The sequence below is a fragment of the Perna viridis genome, chromosome 14 (genome assembly GCF_037379345.1).
Source record: "Perna viridis isolate PV_CMFRI_1.1 ecotype Kerala chromosome 14, ASM3737934v1, whole genome shotgun sequence".
Classification (NCBI taxonomy): Eukaryota; Metazoa; Mollusca; class Bivalvia; order Mytilida; family Mytilidae; genus Perna; species Perna viridis.
The window spans coordinates 7,115,875-7,132,878 of NC_142458.1; the positions used below are offsets into that span (position 1 = coordinate 7,115,875).

Sequence of the window (17,004 nt, forward strand, 5' to 3'; positions counted from 1 at the left end):
AGAAAAATGTGTCCACCAAGCAGGGCTCAGGCTACTTGAGAAAAAAAGGGAAAGTGATTTATCTTTCAGATAGACACTAGGGAGAAGTGGGTAGTGATCAGGGAGAAGTGAAGGCATACACACAACATTTGCTCATGTTGTTTTTATATGTGTTATATGTTTATTACATGCACACAGTATAAGCAGGCAATATTTCAAGTGGAGTGTCTTAGGTGTATTCCGGCCAATTTGAGTGGTTCCCTATATCCCAATAAATGATATTGTCCAAGCTACAGCCAAAAATATCAGAGAAAACATGTAAAGAGCCCTATGGGATCAATAGTTAGTGGTTTGTGGCAAGCTGACAGCATGGTGGCAAATTGCTCACACATGTTAACAATATTCATACACTTTTTAGCTCACCAGGCCGTGTTGGAGTTATTGCCTTTTTGGCCTTTTTGTTTGTTTGTTTTTTTTTATTATTACTTTTAAAAATTTACTGGACAAAATTGATAAGATTATTCTTTAGGCACATGTATTAGTGTTAGGAATTTTTACCCATGAAAAAACATCACCCCTTTTCCAATAAAAGAATCTTGCTTATCAAGAAAGGTGCTTGATTCAAGCTCGTAGGAGCCTTTAGTTTACTTTTGGTCTGATTTTAAACATGTTTTTATTGGTTCCTTTTGAAAAATCCTGCATGTGTTTTTCGGGCAGACTTCATATATCTCTAACTATTTTTGAGTAACACAACCCCAAAATTTTTTATTTTTTTTTACAAATTTAGAAAATCTTTAATTAATTTTAAATTATGTGCTATATTGTGACCAAACCAGTTGTTATGTCCCTAATGAACTGTAAGTTCCCATGTCCAGGTGTAAAAAAAAATAATATTGTATCCACACTTGCCCAACTGTTCAGGGTTCGACCGCTATGGTCGTATCATGCTGTGCTCTGCAAAGCTCTTATTTTCCAAATTTTGAAGATTGTTATTTGTCTTGATACTACATGTATATTATTCACTTTAATATTTGTTTTCAACATTACTGCAAGTTTATATGTTCCCATATGTCTTTATCATTTTCAAGGTTTTAAATTAGGGGGCTGAGTGTATTCTTTTGTTTTGTGCATTAGTTTACATCTTATAATTTATTGATACTGTATTTCAGTGATGCCTGTATAAAGTTCTAAAATAGGACAAAAACATATCTTTTAAAGAAGAAAAAAAAAGACTCAGACAATGGCATTAGAAGAGGAAAATTATGTCCGCATAGCCCTGTTACTGACAGGAATATCTCCACGAGCAGTTCGAATCAAGTTTGATAGTGAGTTTAGTCCTGTTCGTCTAGAAAGGACACTAAGACAGGCGACAAAGGATCTTAGAGATCTGAAAAATAAGAAAGTTATAAACCAGCACCAATGGAATCTTCTGTTTCCTACTACAGGTAAGCAAAAAAATGAACCTTTGAGGCCCCCTGTTGTCTCCATGGTAACCACGAACCAGTCTCTGCAACCTGTTTCCTGAAGACTCAACACCACTCAATTCTTCCACCAAGTTTGAACTTTTTTAAATTTTTTTGCTGGAATCACTTGTGTAATACAAATGACATCAACTAAGTCTCATGAAGTAAAGGTCAATGGAGATGAAATATTATCATAAAAAAGGCACATTGGTGGTTTCTCTCTCACTTGCAATAAATGATGCAAAAAGTGTGAACAAGGTACTCCATGTACTTTTTTGGAAGTTGGCGTTCATGTTCAGTTTTCTGATCTTGTCAGTTTGATACGATCCATCATATTTTGTATGTTGTGACATTGCCATCACTTTATCACACTATTCAGTATTCTGTATCTGTTTTATGCATATGTCTCTACTGTCACAGTCAACTGACTTTGAAATTTTATTTTACTGAAACATCACTTTGTGCCAGTTCCATATATGCAAACAATGAATCTGTCAACTTTGGTTGTGTTAATTGCTTTTATTGATATCATAAATTGTCTATTATATTTGAAATTAGTAACAATGTCACCGTCAACCAACTTTTGATTGTCAGTGTTCATCTGTAACATTTTTATCATCGAGACATATCAGTAACAGTTTGTTAAACCGCTTGCTTGAAAAAAGCGTTCAATTGTCTGTTTGTCCTGAGTTCCAATCTGCAACTCCTCTGAAACTGCTATTTTTTGAAGCTTTTACAGATTTTTTATTTTTTTAATATGGCCCTCTAAAACATCTTAATGGAATTTGATCAAACTTTTACAAATTCTTTATCAAATTATGCTGTTGTGCATCTTCTTGTTAGCTCATCACCTGGCTGAAAGCCATTTGAGCTATTGCCATCACTTGCCCTTGTCATCGTCATTGACCAACATGACCAATTTGATTCAGCGAAAAACATGGCTGCTGTTACTAAAAATAGAACAAATGGGTCAGACAGTAATTTTTCGCATATATCTTTAAAACCATTAGGTTTAAAAAAAAAGTCAAAGAAGGGAATATGAAAAAGGCCTATTATGCAACCCTATTTAAAACTCACCTGGCAAAAGGCCAGGTGAGCTATTGCCATCAATTTTGTCATCATTAACTATTTTTCAAAACTCTTCTCCTCTTAAACTATTTGACCAATTAGAACCAAATTTTGTATGAATGTTCTTTGGATTATCCTGCAGAGAAGTGATGTGGGGATTTTTGATATGTTGAAAAACGTGGCCACTGTTCTAAAAATAGAACAAAGTTTTATATCTCCAAAACCGTTAGGTTAAGCCAAATGCTGACATGTGTAAAGTGTTCAGAATGATGAGATCTATTTAGAAAAATGTATGTGTAAATTCATTTACCCATGTTAGAGTTATTGCCCTCCTGATATTTTTTGTCTGTTTTTAACAAAATATTTAACTTCCAAAAATCTTCTCCTCTGAAACTACTTGACTAATTGGAACCAAACTTGGTGTGAATATTCCTTAGGGTGTTATGCATAGAAACTTTAGTAGCAGTCTGTATATTTTAAGAAAGGTAATGCATTTGTGGTATAAAATGGATGAAATTTTTTTTTAAAATAAAAATATGTCATGTCCCATCCACTGACTGATTTTTGCGTGGAAAACCTCGTTAATAGTAAAACCTTAAACATGTGAAAGCAACTTTGAAAGTTACCTTCAAGTACCTGAATTGTAAGTAATTGAAATCAAGAAGTAGAAATATGTAGACCGTTACTTAAGTTATTTAAATGTTAATGGAGAAGTAGTCAGTTGTGTTGTTGCAATATCATTTCACAATATTCATTTTTTTTTCAGGAAAACCTGAGTCTACTAACTTTGATGTTACACTAATGATATTATTACTAAGACACCTGACAGACATACAACCACCAAGCTCAGGATTGGATAATCTACCTAATGTTAGTGATACATCAATAGGTGCAGATCTAGCAAGGATTAAATACTATAGAAATAACTACTTGGCACATCTTTCTGACTCCAGAATTAACAGCAGTGAATTCAGTAATATCTGGAGCTGCCTTAGTGATGTAAGAGTTATTCATTTCAGAATCTATGGCCATAGTTATCATAATTTTAGAATTTTGAAGTTTTTAGTTTAAACCCATGGATAGCAGGACAAATAAATACCAACTTTGTTAAGAGCAAATATATATTATGTCCATCACAAAGTTTGTCAGCGCAACTTCTCTGAAACTCTTGAACTGCATTTTACGAAACTTAGTATTTAGCAAGAACATCAAATGTAGTTGTGCATATTACCAGACAATTTTGTAATGCCCTTTGAACTTAGAAATTTGCCAAAAATCCTCATAATTACCTTGTCAGTTTAAATTCTCAGCAGCCTCTCAACAGAATTTTATGAAGCTGTTCTGTGGACGTGATGGAATCTGCAAGTAGATACAGTTTGTCCATTAAATTTTTGAAAGTAATATTAAAAAAAAAACCAAACAAACAAAAAGGTCAAAAAGCCAATAACTCCAACACGGCCTGGTGAGAGAGACATATGTTTTTGCTGACAAAAAAATACTTTAATATTTTTCTGTATTTCTCAAGAAATTTATCTAACAATTGTACAATTATTTGTTTATCTTGACAAGGTGTGAATTAAAAAACAATGTGCAATAACTAACTATATAAAAAATAGCATAAATTCAGAATCTTTAATGCAGTTATAGACTAAAATTCTGTTTTTTTCTGCATGAAATACTCTGGTTCAGAGAAGAATTAACTTTAAAATCAACATCTTCATTTTTTTTTGTCAAATTTTGGGAAGGAGGGTTTGTAAAATTAAGATTTAAACAATTTTTTGGTCCAATAGATGTTGTCAAGCTCCCTAATAGTGTAGTTCTGTTTTATTTGAAGCAAGGGACCAAAAAGAAGTATTTTCTAAAACTTTGAACAGTACCTGAACCGATCCATGCAACAAAAATTGCGATCGGTCATTGATAACCGATAAATTTCTGTTCAGTCATTGATCCTTCAAACCAATCCATTTAAGATTCAGCTAAAGTCAACATCTAGGACATTCTTTTATGAAATGAGTAATGCAGTGCAAGCTAGCAATAATTTGTGACAAATTGCTAGAGTTCAATGAAAACTTTAATATTTTATGTTTATTGGTGTTGGTATTTAGCTGGTATAAAATATCTCAATTCATCTAAATTGAAAGAACTGGCAATTTTTTCAAGAAAATTAATGCTAGTTTGCACTGCATTATACATTTAGGAACAGAACTATATACATGTAAATTTCAGACTTCAAATCTTGTTTTTGACAGCTGTAGATTTATTCTAAAGTTAATAATGCTGTTTACATTTTTGTTTTTAATGTTATAATATAGAAATTATAAAACATTTGTTCCTAAGTTTGATTTGTGCTTGTGTGTTATATACATATAAAGATACATTTAGCAATTGTTCAGTGCTTAATTTAATGTGTTATTAAAACTATGGATGAAAAAAAATTCATTAAGGAATGACCTAGATATTGACTTTGGCAGAACCTTAACCAGTGATCGCATCACATGACCTCAGATCGGTCAATGTATTTTATCCTTTTCGTTGTTTTCCTTGTCAATTTTATACATATTTATATTTATGCAATAAATTTTAACGTCAATTTATACTTTTATTTCACATTTATTTTATTTTAAACAGATCATCCATCATTTTACATAACAAAACTGCAATTAGATCAGTCACCAGTCTGACATTGATTATCGATCAGTCAGTGATCCATTATGCAGGGTTCTGTCAAGTCATTGTGTTGATCGGTTCAAGGACTGTATGAATTGTTTTCTTGCCAAATTTAATGGGGTTTAATTTTAAGGACTTGAGCTTTTTGATATAATACATTTAATAGCGTTTTAGATTGTTTTCACCTGCCCTGAAGTAGTGATAGGAAATGGGAATAATAGGGGGTCTGTCGATTAGGTCTTGTGGCCACAAATTCTCTTAAGCTGCTTAAAGTATTCTTTTGATTTTTGATGTGTTGAATTGTTATGAAGTCAAGTCTCTGTAGACAATTGTGTTTCCAGGCAATAACTTTATAATTAATTTATGTACATTTTGTATCTTAAAATAAGCTGGTATTGATTTTGTGTTTGTTTGTTGGGGTTTAACGTCCGAGCAGCAATATTTCAGCTATATTCAGACAATGAACATGAAATGGATGATAAAATGAACATGAAATGAAAAAAAAAAGGATGGGTCACAAGGATAATAGGGTCGACAAATTTTGACTGCCACTGGAAAATGGGGGAATGGGTAAGGTCGGGCAATTTAGCCTCCTGAGGCGGAGCGCAAAGGTTCCTACTCCTGTCGAATACCACAGCAGGGTTCTTTAACGTGCGAGGAACGTGGCATCTTTCCCAACACGGTGCACCACTATGGTTTGCGGTCAGGTTTTCCGTATTATAGCCTGACAATCCCAACATGTAACACGCCAGGGGTACCCCATTCCACCATCTGGGGCACACATCCCAGTTGCTCTGTGGGCAGAGCGCCTAGCCCCCGCCTATTCTTTTAACACCCGGACCTGCACGGGGCTTGTGTGGGTTGTTACTCGAACCATGTAGGAATGAGGTGCCAGAAACAAGTATTTTCATGATAACCAGACAATGACTTGATTAGAAAAGAAGGGATCTCTTTGAAATTGTACCATATTTGCCCCAACTGTTCATGGTTTGACCACTGTGTTTGAATCAAGCTGTGCTCTTTAAAGCATTTATTTTTTATTTAATGCTGATAAACTAATTTATGTTTTATTCAGGCAATTAAAAGACTAGGAGGAGATGAACTCTATGACGAATCAATAAAGTTGAAGACCAAATGTATTGATCAATCAAATCAAGAATTAATGCTGGATATCAAACAAGCAAATGCTGAAATAAATGTTTTAAAACAACAAGTGCAAGAGTTTGAAGAGAGTCACAAATCCGTGTTGACACTAACACAACAAGTTAATGAAATGATGGTATATCATCAGTTATTTAAAAAGGGACAAAAAGGAAAACTGGAGGAGTCAGATTCAGATAATGATGCAGGTATATCATTAAACCCCACTTGTATTGTACCTGCCTTGTCCATCAATTCATTCTTTAATCTCTATCCATCTTTTGGCATATCATCATGTCCTGTATATAACCTGTAATTTGATTTTGGCAAAGTTAAGTAAGAGGATTTTGAATCGTAATCTACCATAGATGTGCATCAAAGAAGATTCTGACATTGTTACAGGGTACTCTATTTGTACAGTAGGGGCACAGGTACAGTCACCTTGTCTATTTGGTTTATCATCATCTTTCCATTTAATCACAATCTTGTTTATTTATTTACCTACATTTATTCACTCGATTAGAATGATTTCAAATATGGTATACCGCATTAACATCTTGATCTTTATTTTTGTTTTACTTTTGCTTGCCCCCAACTTCATTATTTCTAAAACTAAGATTGTTTTAGATATAGACCATGTAGATCATAAAAAAAATAATATTTTAGTCTGCTTATTAGGCAAAAGTGTGTTGTGAAAGCTTGTGGTATATAGCTTGATAAAATAATATGATTCATCGTAAGAGTTGAGTGTTTTAGGGTCATAGACAAATTTGTAACCCAGGGAATGTTTTAAGAAAAATTTTCTGGACAAAGATTATGAAAAACACTGACTTTTGTCATCCATTGAATCAGGATGGCATATTAATAGTATTGATAGATGTTAACTATAAGGATGGATCATTATGCTGCAAATACACTTTTTTCAGAGACAATTCAGAGGCAAATAAAGATACCATTAGCAATAGAAAAATAGAGAAATAATTGAAATTAATCTTAGCATTTAAGTGTAAATACATTTATTTGGAAGGGGTTTACATGCATCAACCTTGGAATCAAGTTATGAAAAGGTGTGTTCATACTCAGGGTTTGATCTCTTTGGTTGTAACAAAATTCTCAGATCCCAGTGGAGATATTGATTTCAAAGGTGTATGAATATGCACAAAGATATGAACTCTGTTGTAATAACATAAAAAATGTTAAAAAAATAGTAAACAATATAAAAGTATTAGGAAATAATTTTTTTAGTGGCCTAAGTTCATTGAAATAAGGTCTTATTGTTGCCACATTTATACATTTTGTAGCAAATAAAATGCTGAGTATTGTAAATTTTGTTATTTTTTAGCCATATTTATATCTAGAAAACTATGTCCATGCAAAAATGTTGTCATATTATGTTCACATATGAAACTTTTTTTATGATGCTTACATTAATTAAATATAAAGTGAAGTCCTAATGTTTGTTTTTAGATCCAATTAAATAAGTTCTCATTGAACACTTTCAACACTAGGTCATTAATTTTCAGTTGTATTCCAGGCCAATAAGAGCCTTACTGCCCTTTCTCCTTTGGTATTTGAATTTATATAGATTTGTATCCTGCCTGTACAAGTTGGGACAATGTGTGTGCAACTCCATTGTTTGGTTACCTCTATTTTTCAATACCTTAATTACCATATGTCATATCTTTTACAGATGTATCAAGTTCAAAGAAGTGTAAAAAGCCTGATCCTGTTCCTTGGAATATTCGAGGTATGAAATCACTTCCTACCTTCCTGCAGGTCTAATAGCTGCTCAACTCTGTCCATTCATTTGACCATCATGCTCAGTGGAAGCAACATTGTGTTATCTGTTGCTCAAAAGTTATCTGACCAATATCATTCAAACTTCGCACAGTGTTTTATACCTATAGAGGATGAGCTTCATTTGTTATAGACAATTTGATTAATGTTTTTGTACATTTCTAGCATGTTAAACATAGCCATTTGTAGCAGTACATGTATATGCAATAGTTAGTATATTAATTGAGGAATTTTAGTTTTGTAACTTTCCTACTGTTTATATGCATATTGCAGATACTTACATGCTGACAAATTTATGATGGTGACACAGGTCTAGAAGGGTATTGGTCTTGTTTATGGAATACAAAATTGTATGCAATTCATTTTGTTTGCTGAGGTATTGTCATCACCTTGTGACTGGATATAAACTACTGTAAAAGTACTCATTTTCACCGTGTACTAAATTTCGCTATTTTTGCGGTAAACAGAAAACTGCAAAAAAAAAAACAGTACACATGAAATTGATTTTTAACACTATACAACGCTAATCATTTTTTAAACCGCGAAAATTGATACTCGCCAATATGTTCACTTGACAGAATCCGCATAAATTAGTAACTGCGAAAATTAATACGCTTATAGTAATCAATCGGTACATTTTGTAGGTGCACACAATACGGTACCATTTAGTTTTTGCAAATTATGTTGGAGTTATGGAATGAAGATGTTGTGAAAGCAATTACTCTGAATACTATGATTTCTAAATATTAATCATTACTTCTTCATTTGAATTTTGTACTCTTTTCTTTCTGACAGCAATTATCTGCCCTAGTTAATCTGCCACGGGAGGGTGATGGGGTATGACAAGGCATAGCTATCTAGTTTATATTTGTAATGTATTGACCAATGGTAACATATAGATTCTCCTTCAGTCTAAAATGGATTACATGATTTCTCCAGGTGAAATAGTTAAAATCTGAAATTTAACTATCAAGAGTGGCAAAATCCTTTAATCACTCGCCCATGCAGTGTGAATGAAGCCTATGGATGGGAGAATGGATGTATAAACTTGTTTATCCACATTTCTATCATAATAATATGAATGTCATACTATGGTAAAAAAAAAAGCCACGTTTCACGCATGTACCTAAAAACGCATGTGAAACAGGTGTTTCATATGTGTAATATGCATGTTTCTTGCCACACATGGCAGCCATGCATGGCATACATGTGAAACACGTGTCAGAAAACACGTGTTATACATGTGTTTGTAAAAATGCTAAATTTATTTGTGTTTTGCATGTTTTTTAAAAAGCATGCTCCACATGTTTTTCACACATACATCACATACGTGGCATGAAGCATAAATTGTGTTACTGTTATCAGTGACTCCATAAACTTTACTCTAAATTAAGTTGAACAATCATCTATCACTTTTAAAGTGCCTGCCCATTGGTTTCAATTCAAAAAAGAAAGATCGGGTATATTTCGTTTACATTTACATTTTCAGAACTTATTGAAACAAAAATAAAAGTTTGGAAAGAAGAGAACAGGGATTTTGTGATCACAAGAGCTGCTAAATCTATACTGACATGTGTCCAGAACAACAGATGTGTGACAATAACTGGTAGTTCTGGTATGGGTAAAACAGCAATTTTACGACATGTGGTGCTAAAAATGGCAGAGAACGGATATGATATCATTCCTGTCAAAGACCCATGTGATATAGAAAAATACTATAATCCAAGTAGCAAGACTGTTTTCATGGTGGATGATTTTTGTGGTACATATTCTGCTAACAAGTTAGAAGTTGACAAATGGAAAACATTTATAGATCACAGTAGTAAATATCTGAATGAGAATGTAAAAACAATTGTGGCATGTCGTCTTCAAGTTTTTCAAGATGTTTTGTTTAAATCTTTATCTTTATTTACATCCTGTGTGTGTAATTTATTGTCTGAAGACTACAAATTTTTAAATACAGAGTTACAGTCTATTGCTGATCTGTATCTAAAATCTGAGGCTTCAAAGATTACAGATCATATGGATATGTATAATTGTTTTCCTTTATTATGTCGATTGTTTAAGAGTAATCAGTTTTCTGATGTCAAAAAATTCTTTCAAGATCCATTTTCAGTCTATGAAACAGAAATTGACAGCATGTATAGTGCAGGCCATTACAGTAAATATTGTGCTTTAGCTCTTTGTGTCATCTTCAACAACTTTTTGGAAGAAGAAATACTTACAGGTGATATAGACAAAAAAACACGTGCAATTTTCAAGAATCTGTTTGAGGCATGTAAACTAAACCGAGGTACACCCAGAACTGAAATACGGAGTGAAATAGAAACTCTATTGAACTCGTATCTGAGAAAAGAAGATGATGTCTATATGGCAGTGCATAATAAAATGTTTGATTTCCTTTCATATTACTTCAGTAAAAAGATGTTGGTTTGTTTGATAAAAAATGGGAGTAGTAAGTTTATTAGGGAAAGGTTTGTGTTTGTTGATACGGCAGAAAGTAATGAATTTTTGATAAAAATAACACCTTCCCACCAGGATATATACTTTAAAAGAATGATCGCTGATTGGATGAAAGGTGATGTAGATGATGTATTTCTTAACATTAATATGAAATATCCACAATTTAGAGATCAGTTTCTTGCTTTTGTTAATTACTTAGATGTGTCTGCTCAACATGAATTAGCACACACTAGTGATAGACTACATACCAATACTGTCCTCTGTCTTGTTTGTTTCAGTAATGATATAGAATGGACACAATGGTGTATTTATCATGGGTTAGACATCAACAAATGTGGAGAGGATGGAAGATCACCTTTATTTATAGCTAGTTACTACGGTCATAGAGAGATAGTGAATACATTGCTAGACAAAAAGGCTGACATAAATCAATGTACAACTGATATTGGAGCATCACCTCTGTATGCAGCTTGTCATGAAGGTCAAACAGAGATAGTGAAGATATTACTAGACAAAAAGGCTGACATAAATCAATGTACAACTGATATTGGAGCATCACCCCTGCATGCAGCTTGTCAAAAAGGTCAAACAGAGATAGTGAAGATATTACTAGACAAGAAGGCTGACATAAATCAATGTACAACTGATATTGGAGCATCACCTCTGTTTGCAGCTTGTTTTCAGGGTCAAACAGAGATAGTGAAGATATTACTAGACAAAAAGGCTGACATAAATCAATGTACAACTAATATTGGAGCATCACCTCTGTATGCAGCTTGTCATGAAGGTCAAACAGAGATAGTGAAGATATTACTAGACAAAAAGGCTGACATAAATCAATGTACAACTAGTACTGGAGAATCACCACTGATTGTAGCTTGTGCACAAGGTCACACAGAGATAGTGAAGATATTACTAGACAAAAAGACTGACATAAATCAATGTACAACTGATATTGGAGCATCACCTCTGTATGTAGCTTGTTTTCATGGTCACACAGAGATAGTGAAGATATTACTAGACAAAAAGACTGACATAAATCAATGTACAACTGATATTGGAGCATCACCTCTGTATGTAGCTTGTTATCAGGGTCACACAGAGATAGTGAAGATATTACTAGACAAAAAGGCTGACATAAATCAATGTACAACTAATATTGGAGCATCACCTCTGTATGCAGCTTCTCAAAAAGGTCAAACAGAGATAGTGAAGATATTACTAGACAAAAGGGCCGACATAAATCAATGTACAACTAATACTGGAGCATCACCTCTGTATGCAGCTTGTCATGAAGGTCAAACAGAGATAGTGAAGATATTACTAGACAAAAAGGCTGACATAAATCAATGTAGAACTAATACTGGAGAATCACCACTGTATGTAGCTTGTGCACAAGGTCAAACAGAGATAGTGAAGATATTACTAGACAAAAAGGCTGACATAAATCAATGTACAACTGATATTGGAGCATCACCTCTGTATGCAGCTTGTCATGAAGGTCAAACAGAGATAGTGAAGATATTACTAGACAAAAAGGCTGACATAAATCAATGTACAACTGATATTGGAGCATCACCCCTGCATGCAGCTTGTCAAAAAGGTCAAACAGAGATAGTGAAGATATTACTAGACAAGAAGGCTGACATAAATCAATGTACAACTGATATTGGAGCATCACCTCTGTTTGCAGCTTGTTTTCAGGGTCAAACAGAGATAGTGAATACATTGCTAGACAAGAAGGCTGACATCAATCAATGTACAACTAATATTGGAGCATCACCTCTGTATGCAGCTTCTCAAAAAGGTCAAACAGAGATAGTGAAGATATTACTAGACAAAAGGGCCGACATAAATCAATGTACAACTAATACTGGAGCATCACCTCTGTATGCAGCTTGTCATGAAGGTCAAACAGAGATAGTGAAGATATTACTAGACAAAAAGGCTGACATAAATCAATGTATAACTAATACTGGAGAATCACCACTGTATGTAGCTTGTGCACAAGGTCAAACAGAGATAGTGAAGATATTACTAGACAAAAAGGCTGACATAAATCAATGTACAACTGATATTGGAGCATCACCTCTGTATGCAGCTTGTCATGAAGGTCAAACAGAGATAGTGAAGATATTACTAGACAAAAAGGCTGACATAAATCAATGTACAACTGATATTGGAGCATCACCCCTGCATGCAGCTTGTCAAAAAGGTCAAACAGAGATAGTGAAGATATTACTAGACAAGAAGGCTGACATAAATCAATGTACAACTGATATTGGAGCATCACCTCTGTTTGCAGCTTGTTTTCAGGGTCAAACAGAGATAGTGAAGATATTACTAGACAAAAAGGCTGACATAAATCAATGTACAACTAATATTGGAGCATCACCTCTGTATGCAGCTTGTCATGAAGGTCAAACAGAGATAGTGAAGATATTACTAGACAAAAAGGCTGACATAAATCAATGTACAACTAGTACTGGAGAATCACCACTGATTGTAGCTTGTGCACAAGGTCACACAGAGATAGTGAAGATATTACTAGACAAAAAGACTGACATAAATCAATGTACAACTGATATTGGAGCATCACCTCTGTATGTAGCTTGTTTTCATGGTCACACAGAGATAGTGAAGATATTACTAGACAAAAAGACTGACATAAATCAATGTACAACTGATATTGGAGCATCACCTCTGTATGTAGCTTGTTATCAGGGTCACACAGAGATAGTGAAGATATTACTAGACAAAAAGGCTGACATAAATCAATGTACAACTAATATTGGAGCATCACCTCTGTATGCAGCTTCTCAAAAAGGTCAAACAGAGATAGTGAAGATATTACTAGACAAAAGGGCCGACATAAATCAATGTACAACTAATACTGGAGCATCACCTCTGTATGTAGCTTGTTTTCAGGGTCACACAGAGATAGTGGAGATATTACTAGACAAAAAGGCTGACATAAATCAATGTACAACTGATATTGAAGCATCACCTCTGTATGCAGCTTGTCAAGAAGGTCAAACAGAGATAGTTAAGATATTACTAGACAAAAAGGCTGACATAAATAAATGCACAACTGATATTGGAGGATCACCTCTGTATGCAGCTTGTCGAAGAGGTCAAACAGAGATAGTGAAGATATTACTAGACAAAAAGGCTGACATAAATCAATGTACAACTGATATTGGAGCATCATCTCTGCATGCAGCTTGTCATAAAGGTCAAACAGAGATAGTGAAGATATTACTAGACAAAAAGGCTGACATAAATCAATGTACAACTAATACTGGAGCATCACCTCTGTATGTAGCTTGTTTTCAGGGTCACACAGAGATAGTGAAGATATTACTAGACAAAAAGGCTGACATAAATCAATGTACAACTGATATTGGAGCATCACCTCTGTATGCAGCTTGTCAAGAAGGTCAAACAGAGATAGTGAAGATATTACTAGACAAAAAGGCTGACATAAATCAATCTACAATTAATATTGGAGCATCACCTCTGTATGCAGCTTGTCAAAAAGGTCAAACAGAGATAGTGAAGATATTAATAGACAATAAGGCTGACATAAATCAATGTACAACTAATATTGGAGCATCACCTCTGTATGCAGCTTGTCAAAAAGGTCAAACAGAGATAGTGAAGATATTAATAGACAATAAGGCTGACATAAATCAATGTACAACTAATATTGGAGCATCACCTCTGTATGCAGCTTGTCATGAAGGTCAAACAGAGATAGTGAAGATATTATTAGACAAAAAGGCTGACATAAATCAATGTATAACTGATATTGAAGTATCACCACTGATTGTAGCTTGTCAAGAAGGTCAAACAGAGACAATGAAGATATTACTAGACAAAAGGCTGACATAATTCAATGTACAACTGATATTGGAGCATCACCTCTACTTGCAGCTTGTTTTCAGGGTCAAACAGAGATAGTGAAGATATTACTAGACAAGAAGGCTGACATAAATCAATGTACAACTAATATTGGAGCATCACCTCTGTATGCAGCTTGTCAAGAAGGTCAAACAGAAATAGTGAAGATATTACTAGACAAAAAGGCTGACATAAATCAATCTACAATTAATATTGGAGCATCACCTCTGTATGCAGCTTGTCAAAAAGGTCAAACAGAGATAGTGAAGATATTACTAGACAAAAAGGCTGACATAAATCAATGTACAACTAATACTGGAGCATCACCCCTGTATGCAGCTTGTCAAAAAGGTCAAACAGAAATAGTGAAGATATTACTAGACAAAAAGGCTGACATAAATCAATGTACAGCTGATATTGGAGCATCACCTCTGTATGCAGCTTGTCAAGAAGGTCAAACAGAGATAGTGAAGATATTACTAGACAAAAAGGCTGACATAAATCAATCTACAATTAATATTGGAGCATCACCTCTGCATGCAGCTTGTCAAGAAGGTCAAACAGAGATAGTGAAGATATTATTAGACAAAAAGGCTGACATAAATCAATGTACAACTGATACTGGAGTATCACCTCTGTATGTAGCTTGTCAAGAAGGTCAAACAGAGATAGTGAAGATATTACTAGAGAAGAAGGCAGACATAAATCAATGTACAACTGGTATTGGAGCATCACCACTGTTTGTAGCTTGCTTTCAAGATTACACAGAGATAGTGGAGATATTACTAGACAAGAAGGCTGACATAAATCAATGTACAACTAATACTGGAGCATCACCTCTGTATGCAGCTTGTCAAGAAGATCAAACAGAGATAGTGAAGATATTACTAGACAAAAAGGCTGACATAAATCAATGTACAACTGATATTGGAGCATCACCCCTGCATGCAGCTTGTCAAAAAGGTCAAACAGAGATAGTGAAGATATTACTAGACAAAAAGGCTGACATAAATAAATGTACAACTAATACTGGAGCATCACCTCTTTTTGTAGCTTGTCAAGAAGGTCAAACAGAGATAGTGAAGATATTACTAGACAAAAAGGCTGACATAAATAAATGTACAACTAATACTGGAGCATCACCTCTTTTTGTAGCTTGTCAAGAAGGTCAAACAGAGATAGTGAAGATATTACTAGACAAAAAGGCTGACATAATTCAATGTACAACTAATACTGGAGCATCACCTCTGTTTGTAGCTTGTCAAGAAGGTCAAACAGAGATAGTGAAGATATTACTAGACAAATAGGCTGACATAAATCGATGTACAAGTGATATTGGAGCATCACCTCTGTTTGCAGCTTGTTTTCAAGGTCACAAAGAGATAGTGAATATATTACTAGACAAAAAGGCTGACATAAATCAATGTACAACTAATATTGGAGAAACGCCCTTCATGTATCATGTCGTAATGGCAAAATATTAATTGTATAAATGTTGCATGTTTTTTAATCGATTGACATTTACATGTTATTGTTTCCAAGCTATTCTGTTGAAAATGTTTTTGTGTATATTATTGTTTATTGTAAACTGTTATATTTGTCACTTTAACATTTCCTCATATAGTATGGAGTGGGTAAATGGTGTAATTAGTTAAATATATTCATGATTTTCATCAAGAATTTAAATGTATGAATGCTTTTTTGATATTTGATTTTATCTTCACCTTGAGCCCAGACGGGAAGTTGTATGTATTGTTATTCATATATTGTTGGTTTTATATATATATATATATATATTTATATATACAACATCTTATATGAAAAAACACCTTTATTTTTCTTACCGCATTAGAATCTGTCCATTTGAACCACTACAAAAAGTCCACTAAAAAATTGGCTGTTGACTTTTGTGACATTTCTGTGTTTAAATCAACGACAAAGTTATATGGCAACTCATTTGAGCTATTTATTTGAAAGAAATACCAAAAATAAAAAAAAATATTCATTTTTTCATATATAAGAGGCAATGTATGGAAAATGACTATTTTCAAGTCCTAACCACATACTTAAAATGTGTTGTAACTTGAAAACTATCCTTTATGCAGGAGTATTACTTGCTTTAGGTTACATGAATATAGATATGCTCATCATAAACAGTCAAGATAATAATTTTATTGAACTGATATTATACAAATTCATGAAAACAAAATGCATTTCCAAATTTGGTAAAGATTAACCATAAATGCAAAAAACCAGAGCTACCATAAAAAATCAGGTTCAAAAGTTGGCTAATTCATCTTAAAAGTGTTACCTGCATTGGTGTACTACTTTTTCAGCTGGTAAAGACCACTTGCTGAATATCCAACTTTACTTGAAAAACTGGCTTACTAGGTCTCAGTATCGTATTAATTTTCCCATAGACTTCTATAGTGAAGTGCATATTTTTAGGATTTTTTAAAAAATATGTAAATTGATTCAATAAAACTTTCACATTTCTAAGGACATGTGAAAAAATAATTTCCCG

The 17,004-nt window shown here is 33.7% G+C and overlaps 1 protein-coding gene across 1 annotated transcript; it reads left to right on the top strand.

Annotated features, from left to right (window-relative positions):
• Positions 1-1,219: 1,219 nt before the first annotated feature.
• LOC148597975 (uncharacterized) lies at positions 1,220-16,185 on the top strand. The gene is given in 7 exon segments (XM_088561276.1): positions 1,220-1,424; positions 3,277-3,509; positions 6,253-6,526; positions 8,008-8,064; positions 9,604-12,282; positions 12,589-14,454; positions 14,457-16,185. Coding segments are annotated over 7 exon segments (6,822 nt in total). The 3' UTR covers positions 15,965-16,185.
• The last annotated feature ends 819 nt before the right edge of the window (positions 16,186-17,004 follow it).